A 21244-nucleotide genomic window follows, 5' to 3' on the forward strand; every position below is an offset into this window, starting at 1 on the left:
CGTGGCCGCCCTTTTTTGGTTACGGTATGCGACAGCCTCCGCACCGACCGATCCCGTTGAAAGGGGGATCACAATCCATTACACGATAGAAAACGCAAGGTACAGAGATGCCAAGGGCAAAGAGAGAGAAGGCGAAAAGAAGAAGAGGGAAAGAATAGAACAAGGTCGAGAAATCGCTGCGCAAAGGAGGGATAGTATGCCGAAACCCAGGCTCTAAGTCACTGCTTGGTAGGAAGCGGACCCTGGTCAATGTGATCATCAAGGATTGACTGCCTCCCGATTCTTGAAGCAAACCTTTTGTTAAGAGCAGAACGAGTGCAAATTACATCAGCTGGAACGCATCAAACGCGGTTGAGATGTATTGTCTGACTCACATCTTTGTCGAATCATGCCCGACGCCGTCAACGATGGCGAGGCGCTTGTTGAAGACCCCAACATTTTGACTCTTCAAGCCGGACTTTTGCTGCAGAAGAAGCAATCATCTTGATAAGCGAGCCCGCGACCAAATCACATCGAACACATAAGACTAGGCTCACCAGCTGCTTGTAAGCTTTGAATTCGGACAAGTCCGTCTTTGTGCCTGCGAGCATGTTCTCATATACCCAGGCCCCGTAGTTCCGGGATAAGCGATCGCGACCACCCTGAACGGTCGCGCCACAGTCAGAGTCGTCGCCCTGCGTCTGTGTGTCGGCGTTGCCCGTTACACGAACGACGTCTCTCGAGACCCAACGCGCGAAAGTGGCGGCCTGAAGTCGACTCGAAACGTAGCGAGGTTGCTGGCCCTGAGGTCCATAAGGCCAAGACTGATAGGACGAACACGAGGATGTCGACAGCGGCCGGTGACTCTCGCTGAAAATGCTCGAAGGAGAATTGAGGTGGACGTAGCGAACTCTGATACCTTCGGGTGTTTCGTCAGAAATATAAGAGTAGCTTACGGTCGTCTTGCCGCCCGCGGAATGACCGGCAACAACAATATCTATCAAGAAGTGACGAAAGTTGGGTCAGTGTCACGCAGAGCGAGACTTTGACGAGTCTGAGTTCTCGCTATGCTCGCCTTGCATATTGGGGTAAATGGACTTGTCCGAGTAGAGGCGCACCAGTTGGTCGATGACATCGTAAGATGAGATCTGGGCACCGGCGAGATCGTAGTCGTTGCCGAGACCTCCTTCGGCGGCGTCCTCGCCTGTGACCCAAGAACCGACACTTTTCTCGGGCCATACCATGTCACGAGTGGCATTCAACTGATCACAAGGTGTGAGTCGGCCATCCTGCTCATCTCAAACAATCTTCGCTCACGTAGCTAGCATGAACACCGTCCGTTGTGGACTGTCCTCGGTCGCGTGCTTCGTAGAAGTTGGGAACGGCTAGAGCGTGGTGGTCGGCCACCACTTGGTACTTCGTTTCATCTCCTATGAGCATCGGGCAAAGAAAATAGCAGCAACATGCAATGCTCACAATGTCCGGAAATGTCTGCGAGCCATCGCGCCCCTTGCCCGTCAGACCAATGACACCTTCGATTGTGTTCACGGTTAGACATACTTGTCACATCGAGAGGTAGGGTGACACAAAACTCACCGCGTTTAGCATTGCTGGTGCCCTTGGTCTTGAAGAGGCTATTTGCAAAGACTGGCACGCTGGCTTTCGTCTGTTTGCTGGGCCTGAAGCTGACGATACGACCACCCTGGGGCGGCGGAGGCGGTGTGTACGAGTTTGATTTTGCTGCGTTCTTTGTGCGAGCGTCAAGCCCGTTGGCGCTCGTCAACAGCAGCAACGCTGTCATACACAGAAGTAGAAGCTGCATCGTGTCCGTGTAAATGATAGTTGTTGGTGTACGAGGGGGACCTTTATGAAGACCCAGTCCGCAAGCAAAGTCAAGAGGTGCAAAGATGTGCTTCGCCAGGAAGCACTGTCAATGCTACGATGGGCAAACAAGTCCCGGGCACTGAGAAAAGAGAGAGAGAGAGGAGAGACAGAAAGACAGAAGGGGTCGAGGCGTGAAAGGAGAGTGGGATTGTGAGGGTCGATAAGAGGCAAGATGTAGACATGAACCATTGACAGGGACGCCAACGAGGAAATGTGACCTCGAGGAAACTTTCTAGCTCCTTGCAAAGGATTCAAATGTCAGCTTCAAAATTCGACATGAGGTCGCTCTTTCTTTTAATCAGCTCTGCGTAGGCTCGATTTCGAGCACGCGTGTGCCTGTGCGTGCCGCCGGCATGTGCTGGTGGCCGACTGCCCTGGCTGCATGCATTGTATTGGAGAAAGCATTCAGCTCGCGTGCCCGAGCAAGGGTGATTATATTATGAGCTTCCTGGCGCCAACGCCCGAGGATCGGGATAGCGCGATCCAGCCCGACAACGCATGTGGTGCCTTCTAAATTTGTGCTGGCTCTAGGAGTTCCGGCGGTCGGTCAGGACGTTCTGTGCGTGTCGTCTAGAACGAAGGCAGCGTGGAGCTCGCAATAAGTCAAAGGAGGCAGCTTCTCACCCGATCTGTCGTGCTCCTGATAAGTTTCTTGTAATTGTCTCGTCTCCACCGCCTTAGTAGTGGTGTAGTAGCAGTCGTAGTAGTAGTAGTTGCAGCAGTAGTAGTTGTTGCAGCAGCAGTTGTAGTAGTAAACAGTGAATGGCAGCAGGCCAGGGTCCACTCTCAGGGCCGATTGTCCGCGAGAGCCGGAGAGCAATACCATCTCTTTTTCTTTATTTGGAAACAAAACAATAAATAAAAATTGATAGGCAGGAGAGGCGGGGAAAGGGAGACAAGAAGCTCGACCTAATATTATAAGCGAGGCGATGAAGACAGGAGCTGGCGACGTTTGACAGGGCGGATAGCCAGCGCGCGCACGCGCGAATGCGAAAAATTGAGGATTTGAAACTTGTCCAAAGGAGAAAATAAAAATAAAAATTAGAGGCACGAGGGCCGAGCGGTCTTTTATTTTCTGGTCGCGGTCATCGTTCAACTTTCGTGCAGTTCACGACCAACTTGGCCCGCTCTCCCCGTTGCCATTACCCACCTCGCCTGACAACAGCCAGCACCGATCGCTGAGAGCCGTCGTCAAAGATGTCCAAGGACCACACCTCCCTGCCGATGCAGTCGCATGGCATCGACGAGAAGCACGACCCTATTGCTGGGCATGCCTCGCCTTCTCGCCCCTCGCACTTGGCTTCGTCGAACAGCCACGGCCCATCGCTTCCCGGTGGCACGAATGCTAAGCAGCAGGACAAGAAGGTTCATCCTGCCGTTATTATCATACTCTGGATCTTCCTCAGCGGAACAGTCATCGGTGGGTGTCCCTCGGTGGCGTCAGTCATAGTAGGAGCTATCCGCCGCTCACAAGTTTACTCTATTCCTCCTCTTGTCTTTTCAACCAAAATCCAGTATACAACAAAGTGAGGATATCTCGCACCGCCAAAAGCTGCTACGGTGCTGACAGAAATCTTCTTCCGTCCACAGTACGTTCTTGATGACAAGACTGGCCTTAATTTCCAGTACCCCGTCTTCCTCACCACCTTCCACATGGCTTTCTCGACCGTCGGTACCAGGTTGCTTGCCCGTTACACTCACCTCATGGACGGACTGGCCAATGTTGAGATGACGCCAGAGCGTTGGTACAAGAACATCTTGCCAATTGGTGCCCTCTTTTCTGCCTCGCTCGTTACGTCCAACATGGCCTACCTGACTCTTTCAGTCAGCTTCATTCAGATGCTCAAGGTGAGTAAAGTTGGCTGCAAAAGTAGGCACGGAAACGAATGCTTAGTACTCTGGCTTGTGCTCTCTCTCCCTTCTTTCAGGCTTTCATGCCCGTTGCAGTCCTTCTCATCTCCTTTGTCATGGGCCTCAAGCAACCCTCGGGCACCCTCCTGGCCATCGTCTTCTCCATCTCGCTCGGTGTAGCCACTGCATCGTACGGTGAAGTGGACTTCGTGATGTCTGGCTTCCTCTACCAAGTCATGGCCATCGCCTTCGAGTCATCGCGCCTCGTCATGATCCAGGTGCTGCTCCAAGGCCTCAAGATGGATCCCCTCGTTTCGCTTCACTACTTCGCCCCAGTTTGCGCCGCCATTAACTTTGTTCTCCTCATCTTCTGGGAAGGCTTCGAGCCTTTCCTCGACCTCCACCGGATTGGCCCCTTCGTCCTCTTGACCAATGCCGCCGCGGCTTTCTGCCTCAATATCACGGCTGTCTTCCTCATCGGTGCCGCCTCGTCACTCGTCCTGACCCTCTGCGGCGTCATCAAGGACATCCTCCTCATCATGGGCAGCGTCGTTCTCTTCAACTCCGTCGTCACTTGGCTCCAGATTGGCGGTTATTCGGTTGCGCTCTTTGGTCTGGTTCTCTTCAAGCTCAAGGGATAGACTAGCCCAGCCTCCGCCTGACGACGAGGCGAATACCTGTGCTACTGCTTGAACGCAGGAGCCATCTGGCTTGATCAGCACCTTTGCTGGTCCTCGCTCTGGCTTGTCCCCTGTTTGGCACACGCCGTCATCACCCAGCATCTAATCAAGTCCCACCTCTGATGCCTCTTGCCCTTTCTTCACGACTCATAGCTTCAATCTGGAAATAGAAAAGATCTTTGTCACTCCACGTGGGATTCGTGACACATATATGAAATGGTTTGAGGTCTCGCTCGCTCCACCCTCTTTTTTTTTTGCGCTACTTAAGGGTGGCCAGTTTCCCCCAGTCGAAGATGCCTCTACCTCGGATTGGATTGTCCCGGGCCGCTGCGATGGCGCGGCCAGTCCACCGTGCTCCTGGGCATTTTCACGGCTTGGCGTCAACTGCAGTGGCGACGTCGTCTCTGTTTCATACCACCTCCAGACAGCCAGCAAGAAGAAGATCAGACGGAAAGATGACACCCACAGCACCGGTAGGCAGGAGATCGCTCGCCACGACTACTCCTGCTCAGCACCCGTCGCACAGTCAACTAACTCAGGACGACATTGAACATTTTGCATCGATTCTCTCAACACCTGAAACATCGCTACTGACAACGCTCGCGACGTCTTCCACGTCGTCAAGGATGCCCAAGCCCGTTGATGCATCGGAGCTCGACGTTTTTAACAAGGATTGGATGAACAAGTACCACGGTCGCTCTGCATGCGTCCTCAAGCCCAAGTCGACAAAGGAGGTCTCGGAGATCATGCGATACTGCCACCAGCGCAAGCTCGCCATAGTGCCTCAAGGCGGGAACACTGGCCTCGTTGGTGGAGGAGTTCCCGTGCGAGACGAAGTCATCGTTAACCTGGGTTCCCTGAACAACATTCGGTCATTTGACGAAGTTTCCGGCACCCTTGTCGCCGATGCCGGCTGCATCCTCGAGGCCCTCGACAATCACATTGCCGAAAAGGGCTACATGATGCCCCTCGATTTGGGCGCAAAGGGCAGCTGCCAGATCGGTGGCAACGTTGCTACCAATGCCGGCGGACTCAGGTTTCTCCGCTATGGTAGCCTTCACGGAAATGTGCTAGGCCTCGAGGTGGTGCTGCCGAATGGCGACATCCTCGATGGCCTCAGTACGCTCCGCAAGGACAACACTGGCTTCGACCTTAAGCAGCTCTTTATTGGAAGCGAAGGCACGATCGGCTTGATCACGGCCGTATCCATTGTCACGCCTCGCAGACCAGCTGCGGTAAATGTAGCTGTCTTTGCCGTGGACTCATTCGAGGCCGTCCAGCAGGTCTTTTCCACCGTCAAGAGGCATTGCGGCGAGATCTTGTCAGCCTTCGAATTCTTTGATTCGCAGAGCCTCAATATGGTCAAGAGCCATGCCACAGCAAGCATCAAAGACCCCTTTCAAGAACGACATCCTTTCTACGTCCTCATTGAAACGAGTGGGAGCAGAAAGGAGCACGATGATGAGGTGGGTACGCCGCCGAGCATTTTTTGGTAATCCGCTCACACTCTTCCCTTCTTTTCCCTCTCCGCTCCATACACTCTCTTGTCTCCCTCTCTCTTCTTCCAGAAACTCACTGAACTACTCGAAGAGCTGATGGAGTCGTCACAGATCACCGATGGTGTGCTTGCCCAAGATGAGACACAGCTTCAGTCACTTTGGGCGCTCAGGGAGTCGATTCCTGAAGCATGCGGGAAGCTGGGAAGCGTCTTCAAGTACGACCTCTCAATGCCCGTGCCCAAGATGAATGAGTTGGTCGAAGATATGCGAGGGCGTTTCAAAGAACGAGACATGCTAGGCAAAGGCAAGCCCGTTAAGGAGGTCGTCGGTTACGGGCACATTGGGGATGGCAATCTTCACATCAACATTGTCGCCGAGTCGTACGCGCCTGAAATCGAGTCGGTGATCGAGCCCTACATTTATGAGTGGGTCAGCCGGGAGAAGGGTTCGATCTCGGCGGAGCATGGGCTGGGAAGGATGAAGGGCCAGAAGATCGGGTACAGCAAGAGCCAGACGAGCGTAGCCCTGATGGAGGATCTCAAGAAGCTCCTCGACCCCGACAACCTGCTCAATCCTTACAAGTATCTTCCTTCGTCGTACCGGTAGGATTAGGTGGCCCAAATTCGTCCATTTTGTTGCTCCTTTGCCGGCGCCGTCGAGGGTATTTAACAATGATAGAGTGCTTGAATTTTTAAGATTTTCTTGGACACGACTACCGTGTTGCGCATAGACGCTATAAGCTGACAGTCAGCTGACCACAGTGGTCGCGCAGGCACTTGGCGACCAATGCCTACTGTTCTTATGTTCTGCAACGCAGAGGAATCGATACAGAACTTGGTCGCTGCAAGACATAAAAGGCGGACTGCCATAGCTTAGCAAGGCGCGCACCTGAGAGAATATCCGCAATGACCGCCAACACGCCTACCATTACACGCCATAGCACCTTCTCGACGGCAGCTCGGCTATGGTCTGACTTTGGCGATCAATACAATGACCCCTCTGGCGTAGCCTACACGATGCCAATTATCCGACCTGCTCTGAAGACTTATCTCTTTCCACTCTTCGATGAGCTCCGAAGGGCGAGTGGCAACCGCGAGCCTCTTCAAGTCCTTGTTCTGGCTTGTGGCTCCGGTCCTGAGGTTGACGTCCTCGTTGACGGCTACGGTGACGAGCAAATGAAGATCCTCGCCACCGACTTTGCAGAGGGGATGGTCAAGACCACACAGAAAATGGTTCACAGCAAAGGGAAGAGCTCCATGGTCGAGACCAAGGTCCTTGATGCTACCGTGAGTAACGACCGGACCAATGCTTCTTTGCTAAAAGCGACTTGCTCTCTCTTCTAGAACATGGACCTCCCTGACTCGTCATTCGACGTGATCCTTTTGTTTCTCGGACCGATGCTGCTACCAGATCCTCCTCGAGGTCTCGCCGAGATTCGCCGCGTTTTGCGCCCTGGTGGTTTGTCTGCCTTCCTCACCCCACAGGATTTCCATCAGTACGACATCATTGATGAAGCAAAGCACCTCATCGTCCAAGCTCGGCCTAGTAATTTAAGCGAAGAAGAGCGATGGCGTGGAATTCCTTTCAAGCGTTTCCGCGATAGCCCGATGATGCGCACTTGGGGTCAATTGTCTTTTGTCCAGGACAAAGTCGCCAAAGCCGGCTTTACCAGAGTGAAGGGCACTGTCGTTAATGGCATGAGCGTGATTCAGCCGAATGAGGTCGCCACCTTTGTGAGTTTTTTGGCGAGGAAATCACCTACTATCGTCTATTCTTACCTTCCGCTGCGCTCAGCTCTCATCCTTACTCCACAATCCAGGCATGCAGTTCATCAAAGCGTCATTTTCTGAGGAGGAGTGCAAGGCTTTCGAGTACCACCTTGGCAACATAATAATCGAGAAATGGCCACCACCGCAAGCCCCTCAACTTCGCTGCGGCGGAAATCTTGTGTGGGGCTATGAGCCTGTCGACCAGTAAAGGTCTCTTGAGCCCTTGCGGTGGCTAGTATCAGATCGTGTCCCTTCAATCGGCGACACTTTATTGGGACAAATGTCGTCCTGGTTTGCACAAGAACGCGTCCCCTATCAGAATCGATCCTATCCGCTCAAAGCGACACCCCTCGCCTTGGATTTCTTGACAGGTCGACAAGACTCTGCACTTATCCAGACTCTTGTGAATGGCAGTATAGCAGCATTATGAAGTTGAATTAAGGCCCATCCTTCGAGAAAAACCAAGGGAAGCCTCGGGAGGCTCAAGAGTTCTGTTCAGCGAAAAGGTGAGGGAGAAGCAGAGGGCAAAAAAGCCAGCGTCAAAGCGTGTCAACAACGATCTTGCAGCATGTTTGACATCCCTCGTATGTGTCATGATCCGGCGTGAAACCAAGAGGCGTCCAAATGAGCGCAGTCTGGACCTTGGTCTTTCTAGTGTGGCGCTGAAATCAGTTTAAACCTGCCACTCGCATCACTTACCGACTCCGATCCAACCAGAGATGTGAAGCACGATTAGTGACTCTGAGTTCCGCGCGTTGGCATACACTTCACTTCGATGTCTCGAGCAGAGGCTCTTCACATGCAGGAGTAAGAGAGTTTTGAGACACTTGATCCCTTCTGTTCTTGCCCATTAGCACTTCTATGTTCTATACCTGTCTAAAAAGAGCACATCTTGACCACTTGTTTTTGTAGATAGTTCAACTCCCCTTCCCATCTTCCCCTCGGATCCCTTTTCTTCACGAGGACAGAATTGCATCCGCACATTCGCAGATGACCTTGTAGGACGCTTCGACGTCAGAGTCGCGGGTCCAAAGACTTCCCGAGACCCATCGAATGCAGAAGCCAATCTCAGGCAACACGGTCTGAGTAAGGGTGAGCTCGCTGGAACGCTTCTCAAGTGCGTCCCAGAAGGCCCGGTTGAGCGCGTCCTTCTCAATGACGCCCGCCGGCTCCAGACGAAAGACAACGAGCGCAAATCGGGGTTTGGCGACGATCTTGAGCGGCGTCTGACCTTCCTTCACCAGCTTCTGAAACAATTGGGCTTGCAAGATGCTGACGGGATAGAGGTTGAGTCATCGGCCGTCATCATTCTCGAGCAAGTCTCATGACACTTACGAGCCGCGGAGATGATTACGCAGACCCTGCAGGCCATAGCTGCGGAGGACAAACCAAACCTTGAGAGATCGAAATCGCCTGCCAAGGGACAACGACATATTGCGGAGGTCCAGGACGGTTCCTGTGCACGGCATCAATCTTTCTGGTCGAGCAGAGAGACGCCAACAATGCAGCCCTCACCTGCATCTCCGTGTCTGGTCCTAAGAAACTCGGGCGTCACGGTAAGAGCGCGCGACAGCTGCGAGGCAAGTCAGGATCTTCATCAGAAGGGACAACTTAGATCTTACGATCACACAATCATCACTCACTGCACCTCGGTCTTTGACATGCAGCGGAGAGCAATCGAACTGGACCAAGCCCCACTTGTGAAGATTGGTCGAGAAGGAGTCGACGCATTCATTGATGGCTGCGATGTCCATCTTTGCTCTTTCCTCTGGCAGCGTCAGTGCAACGCCAGCATAAGCAGAATCGACGTGGATCCAGAGCTCAGGATAACTCTTGGCTGGGTTGAGATCATGTCTTTAGCTTCAATGTTCTCGCTTCAGAAAACAGTGTCAAATATTTCCAATACACTTACCAACTTGGGCAATTTCAGTCATGTTGTCGATGGCGCAGCTGCTCGTGGTGCCCAGAGTGGCCACGAGCATGAAAGGATACCTTCCAGCGGCACGGTCCTCCTCGATGGCCGCCTTCAGAGTCTCGCCTTGCAGCGCGTATTCATCTTTGGCAAACACCTTGAGAGCACGAAAGGAGATGCCGAGGATCAGAGCTGCTTTAGCAGCAATCGAGTGAGTCTGCGTGGTGCCGTAGAGGACCAATCTACTCGTCGTCTTTCCTCGCCAATTGGCCAATTGGCTGGTCGCTTGAGAAGCTTGACCCTGCGGCAACGTCTTCGCCTTGTCTTGCTCGCCAGTCAACGGTGCAGATCCCGAATCTTCACTGACAGGCTCTCGTGCTCCTTGATCCTTCTCCCAGGCTTCGAGCGATTCGATCCGGGTGAGGGCCCTCTCGCGAGCTGCGATGGCGACTGTGATGGCCACCTCGCTGGCGCTGTTCAAAATGATGCCACCTCCAAGACCAGAGGCCGAAGCAGAGGTAAATTCGGTAGAGAGGCCGAGCATTTTGGCCACCCAATCGCACATGATGATCTCAAGCTCCGTCACTGAAGGCGACACTGACCAATTGAAGCCCGGATTAGAGATGGCCGCTGTGTGCAGGTCCGCGAGCATTCCTTCGAAGGTGACGTTGCAAGGGAAGAAGGCGAAGAACCTAGGATGCTGCCTGTCGCAGTATCGTCGTCGATGAGCCAAAAGGAAGCAAGAAGCGCCGTCGTGGATGCTCACCAATGGGTGATGCCTGGCATGATGATCTTTTGGTAATCGTCTGCGATCTTCTCCCACGCCTCGCCCTCTTCAGGTGCAGAGTCTAGGAGGCCAAAGAGCGCTGTGAGATAAACCGGGTGTGGTCTACGCACAGATGCCCTTCATCCCCCGCAACCCTCACCTGGCACTGACTTGGCCAGAAAGCCCGGTTGGACCTGCGCATTGACCGGGCGCTCTCTCAAAGACTCGTAGTAATCACAAATCGAGTCGATGGCCGCGTAGCCGGCCGTGCGAAACCTGACATGCACAAGCAAGCCATCAGCAACTTTCTGACTCTCCAATCTCATGGATCGGAACCCACCCTTCGATGTCCATCGTTGCTCCCACCTAATCGTTGGAGTTGCGTGGAGGAAGAAAGGAGACAATGCCCGAGATATAGAGCTTAAAAAGCTTAACGCCGAAAAAGCCACGTGAGTGTTCAGTAGAACACGTGAGCCTGCTGCCGCAGAAGGTAGACGGCTCGAGACCTCCCGCCAGATTCGCACCTCCAATTGAGTCGCAACCATCAAGAAGACTTGGACAAAATGGCGACAACTTCGCGAAGGACTCAGCGCAGGAACCATTTCCAGGCGCCCAGCGCCCTCAAGAGGAAGATCATGAGCTCCACGTTGAGCAAGGAGCTTCGACAGGAGCACGGCGTGAGTTCTTGACGTTTCAAGGCGGTCTGTTGTGGGGGGATAGAGAGGAGAGAAGGCGAGAAACGGGTATAGGCGTGCGATTTAGGGGCAACGGGCCGCATGGAAGAGTGTTTGCAGTACTCGTGGGAGCACTTCGTAGATTCTGATCGCTGGCTGGCCATGGTGATGTCGTACATTGGCTGCTCATGCGATGACGATGGTCGAGGGGCAATCGTCACATATCTTACTGTCAAAGGGGCCTTGATTGCTTACTGATCTTGTCTCTTCAGGTCCGTTCGCTCCCTGTTCGCCGTGACGATGAGGTTCTCATTGTCCGTGGCACCAACAAGGGCCGTGAGGGTCGTGTCGTTCAGGTCTACCGCAAGAAGTGGGTTATCCACGTCGACCGCGTCACGCGCGACAAGACCAACGGTACCACCGTCCAGCTGCCCGTCCACCCGTCCAACTGCGTCATCACCAAAGTCAAGAGTGACAAGGACCGGTATGTATACCCTTTTGACACGATCCATCGCTTTTGAGGCGTTGCTGACAAGACCCTCCCCCCCCCCTGGCGTAACAGTCGCCGGATCATTGCTCGCAAGAGCGGCAAGAAGGAGGAGGACGCAGAGATGAAGGACAGCAAGTAGACGATTGACGACATTCACTTCTCCGATCACAACACATCTCCTCGGGCTTCGTAGTAGTTTCCCCAATCTCTATCAAAAGAGAAAGCCTCAACTAAAAGCCCTTTCAACGCATGTACACCTACGCCCATGGTCTGGACAGAATCATGAGAGAGATTTCATATTCCCGAGCCAGAGACATGTATTAACCGGGGGACGAAAGCATGAACACTGGCCTCAAAAGTCTTACAGACTACCAACTACTTTCGTCGGCGAGATTCTCTCGGGAGAGTGACGTCGTCGTCGGGCGCGCCACGTTTCCGGTAAGGTCGTGTGGATGATGAAGAGGCTCCAGTGTCTGAATCTTTGCCCGCCCGTCGCTCAGCCCTCCGCTGGCTTCGGTCTTTGCCACGCTCCCGCTCCCTGACCCGTTCACGTCCATTATCACTTTCCTTTTCCCCGTCAAAGTCGTCGTCATCTTGATCCCCATCGTCTTCTCCATCCTGTTCTTCACCAATAGTGTCATATTGGTCGCGTTTTTCCCTTCTCGACGACGCAGTGCCCCTTCTTCGGCCCGACGCTACGTCGTCGTAGTCGAGAGAAACGCTTCTGCTTCTCGTCTCGTCTCGTCTCCTTCTTCCACTCCTCGAAACGGTGGGCAAAGACGCTCCATCTTCGAGATCTTCGTCGAGATGTCCACCTCCGCGCCGTCTCCTGTGTCGACTGGTGTCGTCGTACTCGTCGCCATCGTCGTCTGTCCTCCTTCGTTCTCTGTGGCCCTCTCTCTCTCCCTGTTCAGCATCCCCCTTCTCTCTTTCTCTGTCCCTAGCCCTCCTCGATGAAGAAAAGTAAGGAGGGCTGCGACTACTTCGCCTCCTATCGCCGCTCGCCTCGTCGTCGTAGCCAAGCTCCGGCACGCCTCCTCTGGCCCCATGACCACCTCCGTAATCGAGACTGTCGGCGTGTCCAGCGCCAGTGTCTCGATCATTGTACCTCTTTGCCGGGTTGCGAGGACCGGTGGGTACATTGCTTGGCAGGTTGACATGAGGCGGCCCCCCTCGAGTCGACCCAGGCATGGACCGGGCCCCTGACGATGGACCAGTGGGCGCCCCCGTCACGCCCATGTTTGTGCCTCGGCCCCTACCAGTCCAATTGTTCGGTCCAGATCGCATCTGAGCCATTTCATACGACGCCGTCGTGAGATCCTGTCAAGGTGTTTTGTCAGCATATAAGCCCCTTGGTGCCCTGGAATGACTGACTTGCTCATTGAATGGCATGCTCGGATCCGATCCGTGCTGCTGGCCGCTCTCTCTCTCTCTCTGATCGTCGTAGGTGGGGCCAGAATAGTCCTCACCATGACCTGCAGGTGAAATGCAACACCATTAGCTAGGATCCGTAAAAAGTGGCCACGCCCGCCCCTCCTCGGACTGCTCTTGCTACTCGTCTTCGTCGCGGCAGAAGCTCACCTTGAACCTGTCCACTATCGTCGACGCCATCTTCTTCCTTCTTGACACCCCCGTGGGACGGCATGGGACTATTGGAAGCAGAAGATTGCCACAGAGGCGACTGGCCCGATGCAGGACCCTTTACTTGTCCATTTGCGCTTGCTACGCCTCCTCGCACGCCCTGGCCTTGACCATACTCCTGGCCTAAGAGGTGCTGCTGTTGAGGGAAAGAACTGTTCGGCATGTTGTTAGGCGGCCTCTGCATGTTGCCTCCGCCAAATGGCCCTCCGAATACGTTGTGCGGAGGACCAAACATGCCGGGCATTCCCAGAGCGAAACCTCCTCCTCCACTGGGACCATTGTTGTTGTTAATATTGCTGCCGCTGTTGCCGTTGTGGTTGTTATTACCACCAATGTTTGATCCCGGGAGAGACGGCATACTGTTCGGATTGATGCCCATGAATTGCATCATCATCTCGGGCGACATGCCAGAAAGTCCGGATGCGCCCATCATGGCATGCATCACTTGCATCTGCTGCGGTCCAAGCTGATTTGCCATCGACGGATGACTCAACCCATTGGAGCGCTCGCCGTTTCCTGGGAGACCCCTTTCTCCGCTCTGAAAGGGGAAAAGTGAGTGTGTAAGCAAGAAGGATGGTATGACTGGATCTCTGTGTCAGAGAGAACAGAGGACATGGGTGACCCACATTGTCCATAGCCTCTCGCTTGGTGTCCAGAAGCGCGATTCTGTCTTGATTGCGGTTCATCATTTTCTCCCCATACAGTCTCCAGCTGTCCTCATCAAAGCCGTAGTTGAACCAGTCGGTAAGGTCAGCGCCCGGTCTTCGCCAAGGTTTTTCGTCGAGCTGGGTGGGGTCGATGTGGTAGATGCTCGGCCCAACATCGCCTTCGACGCTTTCTGCTCCCACGTGCAGCGCTTGCTCTCCTGGATCTAGGTCCAGTCTCGGCGCCGTGGAGGGTGCAGTCGGAGGCGGGCCCTCACCCAAGCGATCCCCTCCCTCGCCCCCTCCCCTTGCTCTCAAATCTGTCTCCAGCAGAGGTCTCGGGCCCACTGTGTTCGTCGCTGCGTCGATGACAGCCGGCTTCTGGGAAGAGAGAGATGCAGCAGCACCTCCAATTGTACTTTGTCCGGGTCTGACAAAGGGCATATATTCGGGTGCCAACGTCGCATGGGCTGCAAATGAGCAGCGAAGGGAGATCAGATTAATGGACGCCAAAAAGAGCAGCACCTAGAGAGATGAAACGTACGCTTTTGGACGGAGCTCGGTTTCTGCTGTTGCTGAGGGACGATCGGTTTCTGATTATACCCAGAGGATGGCTGAGGCGCGACACTGCCGTCGAGGATGATCTCGAGGTCCTTTGAGATGCAGCGGATCAGCTGGCCGCGACAAGAAGAAGGCTTCTCCACAGGCGTCCACTCACTGAGTCGCTGTCCCCGTCGTCGTCTTCTTCCTCCGCGTCTTCGTCATCTTCCTCCCGGTCTCCATTCCCGTCTTCTTCTACTGGGGCCCTGCCCCTTTTGTCCCCCTCTCTTTGACCGGATCCGTAACCCTCGGCAGCAACTCCTTCCGCGGCCTGGTCTACGTCCTCGTCTGCTTGCCCATCACCTCGCTGCTGCGCCCCGTGTCGGCCGTCTTGTGTCCTGCTCTCCAGACCTCCAGTCGTCGACTCGGCCTGCGCTGATTCGTCTCCGTAGAGAAAGGCGTCGTCATCGTCGTCCATGGCGACCAGTGTCCTTAAGACGTTGCTGGCGGGTGAGACCTGGAGACGACGGATTTCTCTTTTTCCTTTTTCCTTTCTCGCAAGTGCGACATGCACGACGTGATCGAAGGTGAGCCCCGACCGACGCGTTTCTTTGCACTATTCCAAGCACTCTCGGTCTTCAAACTGTGACGACGACAAAGAACACCTCATGCCAAAGATGTCGACGTTGGCAGTCAAGATAAAACACAACGGCAAGCTGGTAGGTTGGCTTGATGTTCTCTCTTTCTGACCCGCTCACCTCTGCCATGTGCTGCAGTACGATGTGTCGCTCGACCCATCTCAACCTGCGACTGCGTTTAAACAGGCCATCTACGAACGAACTGGTGTCCCCATTGACCGGCAAAAAGTTATGGTCAAGGGCGGAATGCTCAAGGTGGGTCGCCCAGTAGTCCAATGGCTGGATATGGGTGCTGATTGCCGGCCGCTCCGCATGCAGGACGAGATGGACCTTGCAAAGATTGGTGCACGCTCAGTGAGTGCTAAGAATCAACGAGAGTAGACAAGAGCTCCTTCTGATGTCTTGATATTCGCTCCGTTCCCCCTCTATTGTCTCTTGCCACAAAAGGGCCAGACCTTCATGGTGATTGGCTCCGCCGGTGAATTGCCAAAGGCGCCGACAGGGCCGGTCACTTTCCTGGAAGACATGACCGAGTCTCAGATTGCCCAGGCAGTAAGTGTCCTGTTCTCTACGTCCGAGCTAAATGCCATAGCTGAGAAGGAGTGGTGCACAGACGAGAGCAAAAGCCGGGCTTACGAATCTTGGGAACACTTGCTACCTCAACTCGACGCTCCAAGTACTCCGCTGCATTCCTGAGCTGCAAGTCGCCTTGAATGCGTGAGTGGCCTTTCCGATGTCTCATGAATCGAAGAAGCAATATCTCTCGAAGGCTGTCCTCATCTTTCATCTCTCCACGACAGATTCGAAGGCAGTATGGGGAGCATCGATAGCGAGGCAAATATCACAGCTTCCCTCCGCAACCTCTTCAAGAGCATGGGCGAGACAAGCGATGCGTTTCCTCCCTATGCATTCCTTACAGTAAGTTGATTGTCTCAGGAACTTAGCTTTGTCTTCACACAGCAGCTTAAAGAATCGTCGATGCACAGATCCTCCGACAAGTAGCACCTCAGTTCGCCGAACAGGTTCAGGGTGGTCACGGCTTCGCGCAGCAGGATGCGCAGGAAGCTTGGGCGAGGATTGTCATGGCCCTTCACGCCTCTCTCAAGGGTCTGTCACCCCCTTCAGCAAGTAACCAAGCGGGGTCGACGGAAGCAGGTGGACGTTTCGTCGATCAGTATCTGACCGGCAGAATGTCGATCAGGTGAGTGATCGCCAGCAAAGACTTGCTTCTAATCTTTCCGCTGACAGAGAAATACTACCGTTCCTAGACGATCGTGCCTCGAGGCGCCTGACGAAGAACCAACTATCACCGAGGAGCCCTTTACACTCCTCCAGTGCAACATCTCGGTACAGACAAACGAAATGATGACAGGCATCTTGGACGTGAGCACCATTCTGTGGCCGGGTGAATCGACCAATTGAATGCTGCTGACCAAAGGGCATGCCACAGTCTCTCAACCAGCAAATCCAGAAGGATTCGCCCACATTGGGACGTATGGCAAAGTACTCGGAGACTCGCCGAATCGATCGGCTACCAGCGTACCTGACCGCCCACTTCGTTCGTTTCTACTGGCGCAGAGACATTAACAAGTGAGTGTCTACGTGCTCGTTTTCCCAGTTCTGAGAGCAAACATTCATCGTGGCGCAGGAAAACAAAAATCATGAGGAAAGTCAAGTTCCCATTTGACCTCGACGTTACACCTTTCCTCTCCGAAGAGCTCCAGAAGAAAATTGGGCCGGCCAACGAAAAGGTCAAAATGATTGAAAAGGAAAGGGATGAGCGAGCAAAGATTCGTCGCAAAATCAAAGCTCGTCGCGAAGAGGCTTTGCAGGGTGATACGGTCAAGCCCAGTGAGCAAGTGGGCTTAGCCACGGCCACGTCGGGAGGCAGCGATGCTCCACGACCGGCGGCCGACATGGCTGTTGACACGGCTGAGGACAAGATCGCATCGAAGACCGAGGCGGCGGCAGCCGGTGCTGCCCTGACGCACAGTGAAGAAGTGAAGTTGAGGGAAGAGGAGCAACGCCAAGCGCTGGAGGCAATTGATCCAGACTTGCGCGGTGACGTGGGCGCAAACACCAACGGCCTCTACGAGCTCGTGGGTATCGTGACGCACAAGGGCGCTGCCGCGGAAGCCGGTCACTACATCAGCTGGGTCCGCAAGGAAGACGACGCCACGGACGAGGCTGGCGGACGTGCGACGTTGGATAAGCCCCCGCAGCAGGAGTGGTATAAGTTTGATGACGAAAAGGTCTCTGTCGTCCCCCGCGAGAAGATCATGACGCTTGACGGCGGCGGTGAAGACTCGGTTGCCTACATTCTCCTGTATCGCTCCAAGAGGATTGACTAAAGAAGCATTCTTCTTCTCTGTAGCTCTTGCTGCGTTTTCAGAATTCCGTAGAAAGGATAGTCTCGAGAGAGCATGTCGCGCAAGGGAAAGAAGAAGTCAATTATTGGATGCTGCCACAAAAGAGCACACAAATGAGAGTATGAGGGTAGGGAGTGCACGACCAGTGAATAAACGGAACAGCGGAGGAAAATTTGGCGTAATCAGCTAAAACAATAAGCTGGGGCCGAGATCTCGACCGTACAAATGCGGCAGCTTGAGGAGTAGGGGACAGATGTGTGCAGAGTATGAGAGATTTGAGTTGACGGATCTAAGCGTCGTATTCATCCGCGCGAACGGGGTTCGAACGGCGGTAGGGCGTCTGCTTGGCGGGACCGTTCTTGACCGTGGGGTGGGCATGGCAATTGCTCGATTTTCCAGGCTTGTGACCGTTCGGAGTGTGGGCGTCCCCCTGCCTGAATTCACTCCCGTGGAAGACTTTGAAGTAAAACCGTCACGGTGTCAGCACAGAAGACTGTAGCCGGGCGTAGTAGTAAGCTTTGAGACGACTCACCAGCGGGAAAGTGGCCAGAGTCGGCGTCGCAATTGTCAAAGGAGCCCTTGCTGTATTTGCCGGGGTGATTGAACTGTCGATGGAGGGACGCAATGATGAGCAGAGAAGAAAAAGGAAAAGATGCAAAGGCCTTACCTTAGATCCCATCTCGTCGAGGGTGTGAGGACACCAGCTGGGGGCATCGGGAGCAGGATAGCAGGCGCGAATGGAGAACTCAGAGGCGCTCATGAAGTTGCTCCACTCCTTGAGTTGGACCCATTGACCCTCTTGACCCTTGACATTGCGCGAAAAGACAAGGCCGCCAGGGGGATTGCCGGCGCCAGTGGCTCCATGGGGGTCGAGCTCACCGCCCTCATCATGGTTTGCAATGTGCATCGACGTGAAGTCGCCAAAGCCAGTGACCTGGAGGAAGTTGGGCGTCTTGATAAAGTGTGCACCCTTGAGCGTTCCGTCGGGAATCAGCCTCGTGCCGTAGCCCGACTTCGTGCAGTAGGATACCATGAGTTCCTCTTGGGCTCCGACAGTCCCCTGCGATTATCCAATTTTGTTTCATCGTCGTCAGTAAAATATGTCCGAGGATACAGTGGTAGATGGACGCCTAAGTGGCATTCACCTTTCCTTTATAGGGTCCCCACAGACAAAAATCAGTGACGGTGTTGATGAAGACATTTTGGCACATTGATTTCTGGCTCGAGGATCCCCACTGCTTGCACTGGTTTGTTCCGATTTGGCCATCTTCCCACTTGTTGGGCAGCTGTGTGACGGAAAAGGTTGGCTTGTCGGCAGCAGAGACGGATACCATAATGGCCGCGAGGGTAACGATGACCGAAGAGGATTTGGAAATCATCTTGCCTGTAGGCGAAAGTGCACGGAGAAGAGGACGGAAAAGGTGAGAGGAAGAAAGAGACACGACAGAAAGAGTGTGTGGGTGTGGCAAACGAAAAGAGTGTGGTGTGAAGGATTGACGCAAGGCTGGAGGAAAAGGGGAGGTGAACAATATGGAAAAGAGGGGGAAGTAGCGATGAAGGCCTCAGGTAGTCATTGCCTGCCTGGACGTCACGGGGACAACAGGAGCGCATATCGATTAATTGCCGACGCACAGTGGCAAGCGAGCGCGAATTCGCATAGTACGTCTGATCTAACTACAATGATATATTACTACTACTACTTGCTCGCTTGACTTTGCTACGCGCATACCTGGTGCGGTTCAGATGCGCAAGTAGTCCGAAAATCTCAGTCTTGAATTGAAGAAAAGAAAGGGTCAGTTTCGAGCGAACCGTGAGCGGAACGCTTTAGTAGGGTCCCGCTGACTCAAATAACTGGGCTGCGTCGCTCATTTCTAGAAGCGCATCCTGCAGCGCGTCCGCAACCTGCAGCGCATGGGGCAAAAATAGAAATACTGTAAGTTTTTACCAACGTGACCTACGATTCGACGCGTGGATTCGCTCGACGTGGGATTCGCAATAAACATCTACATCTCAAACACACGTGGCTACAATCCATATACGTCTCAGAGGCATTGTCGCAGTCGCATCCACCAAGGGTGACGGACTGCGAGCAAGTGTCAGCTCTGTTGCCACCCTGCGAGCTTAGATCAGATCTGATGTCGAAGGTGACGTTGGGCGTGCCAAGGTGAAATTGTGAATAGTCGCCCATCTTTGTCTTGATGAACCCGTCACATAGTATCTGGGCCTTCGTGGTATTGATTTCAATTGCTCACTCTGCTCATTGAAACCTAGACTGAAGCCATTGACAACGCTCACATTTGTTGACGACCTTGCTCTGCACAGCTCAGATTCATCGTGTGAGCCCTTGCACACGGTGACGATACATGTGTTCTAAAGGTCACCGGTGTCGTCGCTCACCGCTCTCAGAATTGAGACCGGTGTTACGTGGAAAATCTTCAGTCCCAGGTCATCCGGGAAACCCGCTGACTACGTTGAATAGAGCGCTAGAACAACAGACCTGCGTTGCACGGCTCATGGACAATGACAGAGGAGATGGTTCTGGTGGAGAGAGGGGGAGAGAACGGCGAGATAACTATGAGAGAGAGCAAGAAACCCACGGTGACTGGTTTCGTACAACGTACAGGTACGTGTACACTGGTACCGCGGTACATTTGCACGGTACCGCGACCTATCTATGTGTTTTTTTTTTTTCAAATTTTCTAAGAGGGATCGTCGACGAGGACCGCACAAAGCTCAGCTTTAGGATCAACTCGTCGACCGTAAGCGACCAGATTGAGATGATGACTGAAGAAAAGGAACGGAGGAAAACGAAAGGAAGCGAAGATTGGACTTTGGAAAGTATGGAAGGGCGGACGATCCTAGATCGTCGTTTGTGGAAACGTGGTGCCAATCAATCCGATGCGCCGAATGCGCCGAAGCGTGAAGCCGGTCCAGTCGTACATTTAGTTGACCCGGTGAAGACGCCGAGAGATATAGACCTGAGCAGCCGAACTGACACGAAGGCCAGAGCGAGACGAAGAAGAAGACCGTGACGAAGTTGTTGCCCAGCAGGAGGAAGAGAGGAGAAGAGAGGAGGAGAGAGGAAATGAAGACCGCGTCAAGAGAGGGAGAGAAGAGAGACGAGGGAAATCAAATGGGTCGCCACTTTACATCCGGCGAATGTGAAGACCGGAAATGACGCCATCATCGAGGTTCGCCAGCTTCGAAAAGACTCCCTTGGTCGCATCAACGTGATGTGGTGCGCAGCCATCGCAGTGATCCACAACCGTGACTTCGACCATCTTGCCCTGATGATGCTGAGAGGCCGCGGAAGTTAAGCTATGACTCCTTTTGAGATTTTAAACAACTTGCCAGGCGAACTCACAAGGTGAAGCTTGTCATGGCATTTGAAGGGGCTATCGGTCGAGACGGCAACAATCATGCTGCTGTCCGAAGGAGTAGCTCCACCGCAAGCGGGCGCATCGAGCTGACCTCCGCCATACCAGGTCAACTTGCAGTCTGTGTAAACTTCCCAGCCCTTCTTGGTGTGGTGCGGTTTCTTGTGTCGGACACCGAGGGCGTGGGTTTCATCTCGTGAAACCACTTCAATGGTTTCATTGGTAGCCTCCGTAGCGACGATGGAGGTGGCCAAGACGGCAGTGATTGCAAGAGCAACGGTCGAAAAGCGCATGGTCGGTTGTGTTGTTTCTCTTTGATGTAGTTGTGTGATTTGATCTGGTGTGTTAAGACGAGAAATGGAGAGGGAGACGGGGAGAAAGGAATGAAAAATTGGAGAGGAGGAAACGAGTGTGGCGTTGGGTGAAAGAAGGTCAGAGATCAAGACGGTGAAGACGAAAGAAAAAGGGGGTCAGGATGGGTGAAGGTGAGAGAGGGATGCAAAGAGGGAAGCGTTCAATGGAAGAGGGACG

The 21244-nt window shown here is 53.8% G+C and overlaps 11 protein-coding genes across 11 annotated transcripts; 6 read left to right on the forward strand and 5 right to left on the reverse strand.

The window, feature by feature from the left end:
* Window positions 1–62: 62 nt before the first annotated feature.
* Window positions 63–2038, reverse strand: FA10DRAFT_266057 (hypothetical protein). Its single transcript, XM_025521336.1, has 7 exons — window positions 1576–2038; window positions 1456–1511; window positions 1297–1395; window positions 1055–1241; window positions 537–976; window positions 375–463; window positions 63–294 (listed from the first exon to the last, which is right to left on the reverse strand). The coding sequence occupies exons 1-7, from the start codon at window positions 1799–1801 to the stop codon at window positions 219–221; spliced, it is 1173 nt and encodes a 390-aa protein (XP_025379464.1). The 5' UTR covers window positions 1802–2038; the 3' UTR covers window positions 63–218.
* A 930-nt stretch (window positions 2039–2968) lies between these two features.
* FA10DRAFT_266058 (TPT-domain-containing protein) lies at window positions 2969–4383 on the forward strand. Its single transcript, XM_025521337.1, has 4 exons — window positions 2969–3283; window positions 3379–3389; window positions 3454–3711; window positions 3792–4383. Exons 1-4 carry the CDS (start codon window positions 3061–3063, stop codon window positions 4353–4355), a joined length of 1056 nt encoding a protein of 351 aa, XP_025379465.1. The 5' UTR covers window positions 2969–3060; the 3' UTR covers window positions 4356–4383.
* A 267-nt stretch (window positions 4384–4650) lies between these two features.
* FA10DRAFT_266060 (D-lactate dehydrogenase-like protein) lies at window positions 4651–6731 on the forward strand. Its single transcript, XM_025521338.1, has 2 exons — window positions 4651–5860; window positions 5963–6731. Exons 1-2 carry the CDS (start codon window positions 4688–4690, stop codon window positions 6497–6499), a joined length of 1710 nt encoding a protein of 569 aa, XP_025379466.1. The 5' UTR covers window positions 4651–4687; the 3' UTR covers window positions 6500–6731.
* Window positions 6732–6775: 44 nt separating this feature from the next.
* On the forward strand, window positions 6776–7870 carry FA10DRAFT_300778 (S-adenosyl-L-methionine-dependent methyltransferase; the record flags this gene model as incomplete). The annotated part of the gene is made up of 3 exons (XM_025524889.1): window positions 6776–7179; window positions 7237–7626; window positions 7688–7870. The coding sequence occupies exons 1-3, from the start codon at window positions 6799–6801 to the stop codon at window positions 7868–7870; spliced, it is 954 nt and encodes a 317-aa protein (XP_025379467.1). The 5' UTR covers window positions 6776–6798.
* A 571-nt stretch (window positions 7871–8441) lies between these two features.
* Window positions 8442–10706, reverse strand: FA10DRAFT_266061 (PLP-dependent transferase). Its single transcript, XM_025521339.1, has 8 exons — window positions 10681–10706; window positions 10501–10616; window positions 10341–10422; window positions 9575–10278; window positions 9306–9499; window positions 9178–9235; window positions 8998–9118; window positions 8442–8934 (listed from the first exon to the last, which is right to left on the reverse strand). Exons 1-8 carry the CDS (start codon window positions 10692–10694, stop codon window positions 8619–8621), a joined length of 1605 nt encoding a protein of 534 aa, XP_025379468.1. The 5' UTR covers window positions 10695–10706; the 3' UTR covers window positions 8442–8618.
* A 193-nt stretch (window positions 10707–10899) lies between these two features.
* FA10DRAFT_266062 (ribosomal protein L24) lies at window positions 10900–11782 on the forward strand. Its single transcript, XM_025521340.1, has 3 exons — window positions 10900–11017; window positions 11287–11498; window positions 11577–11782. Exons 1-3 carry the CDS (start codon window positions 10904–10906, stop codon window positions 11641–11643), a joined length of 393 nt encoding a protein of 130 aa, XP_025379469.1. The 5' UTR covers window positions 10900–10903; the 3' UTR covers window positions 11644–11782.
* On the reverse strand, window positions 11708–14904 carry FA10DRAFT_266063 (hypothetical protein). Its single transcript, XM_025521341.1, has 6 exons — window positions 14508–14904; window positions 14334–14442; window positions 13772–14259; window positions 13086–13683; window positions 12879–12979; window positions 11708–12824 (listed from the first exon to the last, which is right to left on the reverse strand). Exons 1-6 carry the CDS (start codon window positions 14805–14807, stop codon window positions 11880–11882), a joined length of 2541 nt encoding a protein of 846 aa, XP_025379470.1. The 5' UTR covers window positions 14808–14904; the 3' UTR covers window positions 11708–11879.
* An 82-nt stretch (window positions 14905–14986) lies between these two features.
* Window positions 14987–17445, forward strand: FA10DRAFT_239857 (cysteine proteinase). Its single transcript, XM_025519191.1, has 11 exons — window positions 14987–15048; window positions 15106–15222; window positions 15286–15321; window positions 15415–15519; window positions 15581–15684; window positions 15768–15885; window positions 15954–16168; window positions 16236–16350; window positions 16418–16557; window positions 16616–16889; window positions 16929–17445. The coding sequence occupies exons 1-11, from the start codon at window positions 14998–15000 to the stop codon at window positions 17316–17318; spliced, it is 1665 nt and encodes a 554-aa protein (XP_025379471.1). The 5' UTR covers window positions 14987–14997; the 3' UTR covers window positions 17319–17445.
* FA10DRAFT_266065 (hypothetical protein) lies at window positions 17366–18872 on the reverse strand. Its single transcript, XM_025521342.1, has 4 exons — window positions 18482–18872; window positions 18004–18396; window positions 17869–17941; window positions 17366–17792 (listed from the first exon to the last, which is right to left on the reverse strand). Exons 1-4 carry the CDS (start codon window positions 18713–18715, stop codon window positions 17626–17628), a joined length of 867 nt encoding a protein of 288 aa, XP_025379472.1. The 5' UTR covers window positions 18716–18872; the 3' UTR covers window positions 17366–17625.
* A 708-nt stretch (window positions 18873–19580) lies between these two features.
* Window positions 19581–20509, forward strand: FA10DRAFT_88499 (hypothetical protein). Its single transcript, XM_025525754.1, has one exon. The coding sequence runs from the start codon at window positions 19700–19702 to the stop codon at window positions 20366–20368; it is 669 nt and encodes a 222-aa protein (XP_025379473.1). The 5' UTR covers window positions 19581–19699; the 3' UTR covers window positions 20369–20509.
* FA10DRAFT_88504 (hypothetical protein) lies at window positions 20426–21097 on the reverse strand. Its single transcript, XM_025525755.1, has 2 exons — window positions 20701–21097; window positions 20426–20632 (listed from the first exon to the last, which is right to left on the reverse strand). The coding sequence occupies exons 1-2, from the start codon at window positions 21004–21006 to the stop codon at window positions 20483–20485; spliced, it is 456 nt and encodes a 151-aa protein (XP_025379474.1). The 5' UTR covers window positions 21007–21097; the 3' UTR covers window positions 20426–20482.
* Window positions 21098–21244: the final 147 nt, after the last annotated feature.

This window comes from Acaromyces ingoldii, assembly GCF_003144295.1.
Source record: "Acaromyces ingoldii strain MCA 4198 unplaced genomic scaffold FA10scaffold_2, whole genome shotgun sequence".
Lineage (NCBI taxonomy): Eukaryota > Fungi > Basidiomycota > Exobasidiomycetes > Exobasidiales > Cryptobasidiaceae > Acaromyces > Acaromyces ingoldii.

Excerpts from the sequence above, each read along its gene's own strand:
- FA10DRAFT_266057 (XM_025521336.1), bottom strand. The coding sequence starts at position 1,801 with ATGCAGCTTCTACTTCTGTGTATGACAGCGTTGCTGCTGTTGACGAGC. Across the intron at positions 1,512-1,575 it reads CACCAGCAATGCTAAACGCG|GTGTCATTGGTCTGACGGGC; the intron begins GTGAGTTTTGTG and ends ACACAATCGAAG. Across the intron at positions 1,396-1,455 it reads CGCAGACATTTCCGGACATT|TACCAAGTGGTGGCCGACCA; the intron begins GTGAGCATTGCA and ends GATGAAACGAAG.
- FA10DRAFT_266058 (XM_025521337.1), top strand. The coding sequence starts at position 3,061 with ATGTCCAAGGACCACACCTCCCTGCCGATGCAGTCGCATGGCATCGAC. Across the intron at positions 3,712-3,791 it reads GCTTCATTCAGATGCTCAAG|GCTTTCATGCCCGTTGCAGT; the intron begins GTGAGTAAAGTT and ends CCCTTCTTTCAG.
- FA10DRAFT_266060 (XM_025521338.1), top strand. The coding sequence starts at position 4,688 with ATGCCTCTACCTCGGATTGGATTGTCCCGGGCCGCTGCGATGGCGCGG. Across the intron at positions 5,861-5,962 it reads GAAAGGAGCACGATGATGAG|AAACTCACTGAACTACTCGA; the intron begins GTGGGTACGCCG and ends CTCTTCTTCCAG.
- FA10DRAFT_266061 (XM_025521339.1), bottom strand. Across the intron at positions 10,279-10,340 it reads ATGCCAGGCATCACCCATTG|GCAGCATCCTAGGTTCTTCG; the intron begins GTGAGCATCCAC and ends ATACTGCGACAG. Across the intron at positions 9,500-9,574 it reads GACTGAAATTGCCCAAGTTG|CCAAGAGTTATCCTGAGCTC; the intron begins GTAAGTGTATTG and ends ATCTCAACCCAG.
- FA10DRAFT_266062 (XM_025521340.1), top strand. The coding sequence starts at position 10,904 with ATGGCGACAACTTCGCGAAGGACTCAGCGCAGGAACCATTTCCAGGCG. Across the intron at positions 11,018-11,286 it reads AGCTTCGACAGGAGCACGGC|GTCCGTTCGCTCCCTGTTCG; the intron begins GTGAGTTCTTGA and ends TTGTCTCTTCAG. Across the intron at positions 11,499-11,576 it reads GTCAAGAGTGACAAGGACCG|TCGCCGGATCATTGCTCGCA; the intron begins GTATGTATACCC and ends CTGGCGTAACAG.
- FA10DRAFT_266063 (XM_025521341.1), bottom strand. The coding sequence starts at position 14,807 with ATGGACGACGATGACGACGCCTTTCTCTACGGAGACGAATCAGCGCAG. Across the intron at positions 14,443-14,507 it reads ACGACGGGGACAGCGACTCA|GACCTCGAGATCATCCTCGA; the intron begins GTGAGTGGACGC and ends TGCATCTCAAAG. Across the intron at positions 12,825-12,878 it reads GCATGCCATTCAATGAGCAA|GATCTCACGACGGCGTCGTA; the intron begins GTCAGTCATTCC and ends ACACCTTGACAG.
- FA10DRAFT_239857 (XM_025519191.1), top strand. The coding sequence starts at position 14,998 with ATGCCAAAGATGTCGACGTTGGCAGTCAAGATAAAACACAACGGCAAG. Across the intron at positions 15,322-15,414 it reads CAAAGATTGGTGCACGCTCA|GGCCAGACCTTCATGGTGAT; the intron begins GTGAGTGCTAAG and ends TTGCCACAAAAG. Across the intron at positions 16,169-16,235 it reads ACCGGCAGAATGTCGATCAG|ACGATCGTGCCTCGAGGCGC; the intron begins GTGAGTGATCGC and ends TACCGTTCCTAG.
- FA10DRAFT_266065 (XM_025521342.1), bottom strand. The coding sequence starts at position 18,715 with ATGATTTCCAAATCCTCTTCGGTCATCGTTACCCTCGCGGCCATTATG. Across the intron at positions 18,397-18,481 it reads GGGGACCCTATAAAGGAAAG|GGGACTGTCGGAGCCCAAGA; the intron begins GTGAATGCCACT and ends GGATAATCGCAG. Across the intron at positions 17,942-18,003 it reads TCGACGAGATGGGATCTAAG|TTCAATCACCCCGGCAAATA; the intron begins GTAAGGCCTTTG and ends CTCCATCGACAG.
- FA10DRAFT_88499 (XM_025525754.1), top strand. The coding sequence starts at position 19,700 with ATGTGTTCTAAAGGTCACCGGTGTCGTCGCTCACCGCTCTCAGAATTG.
- FA10DRAFT_88504 (XM_025525755.1), bottom strand. The coding sequence starts at position 21,006 with ATGCGCTTTTCGACCGTTGCTCTTGCAATCACTGCCGTCTTGGCCACC. Across the intron at positions 20,633-20,700 it reads GCCATGACAAGCTTCACCTT|CATCATCAGGGCAAGATGGT; the intron begins GTGAGTTCGCCT and ends GCGGCCTCTCAG.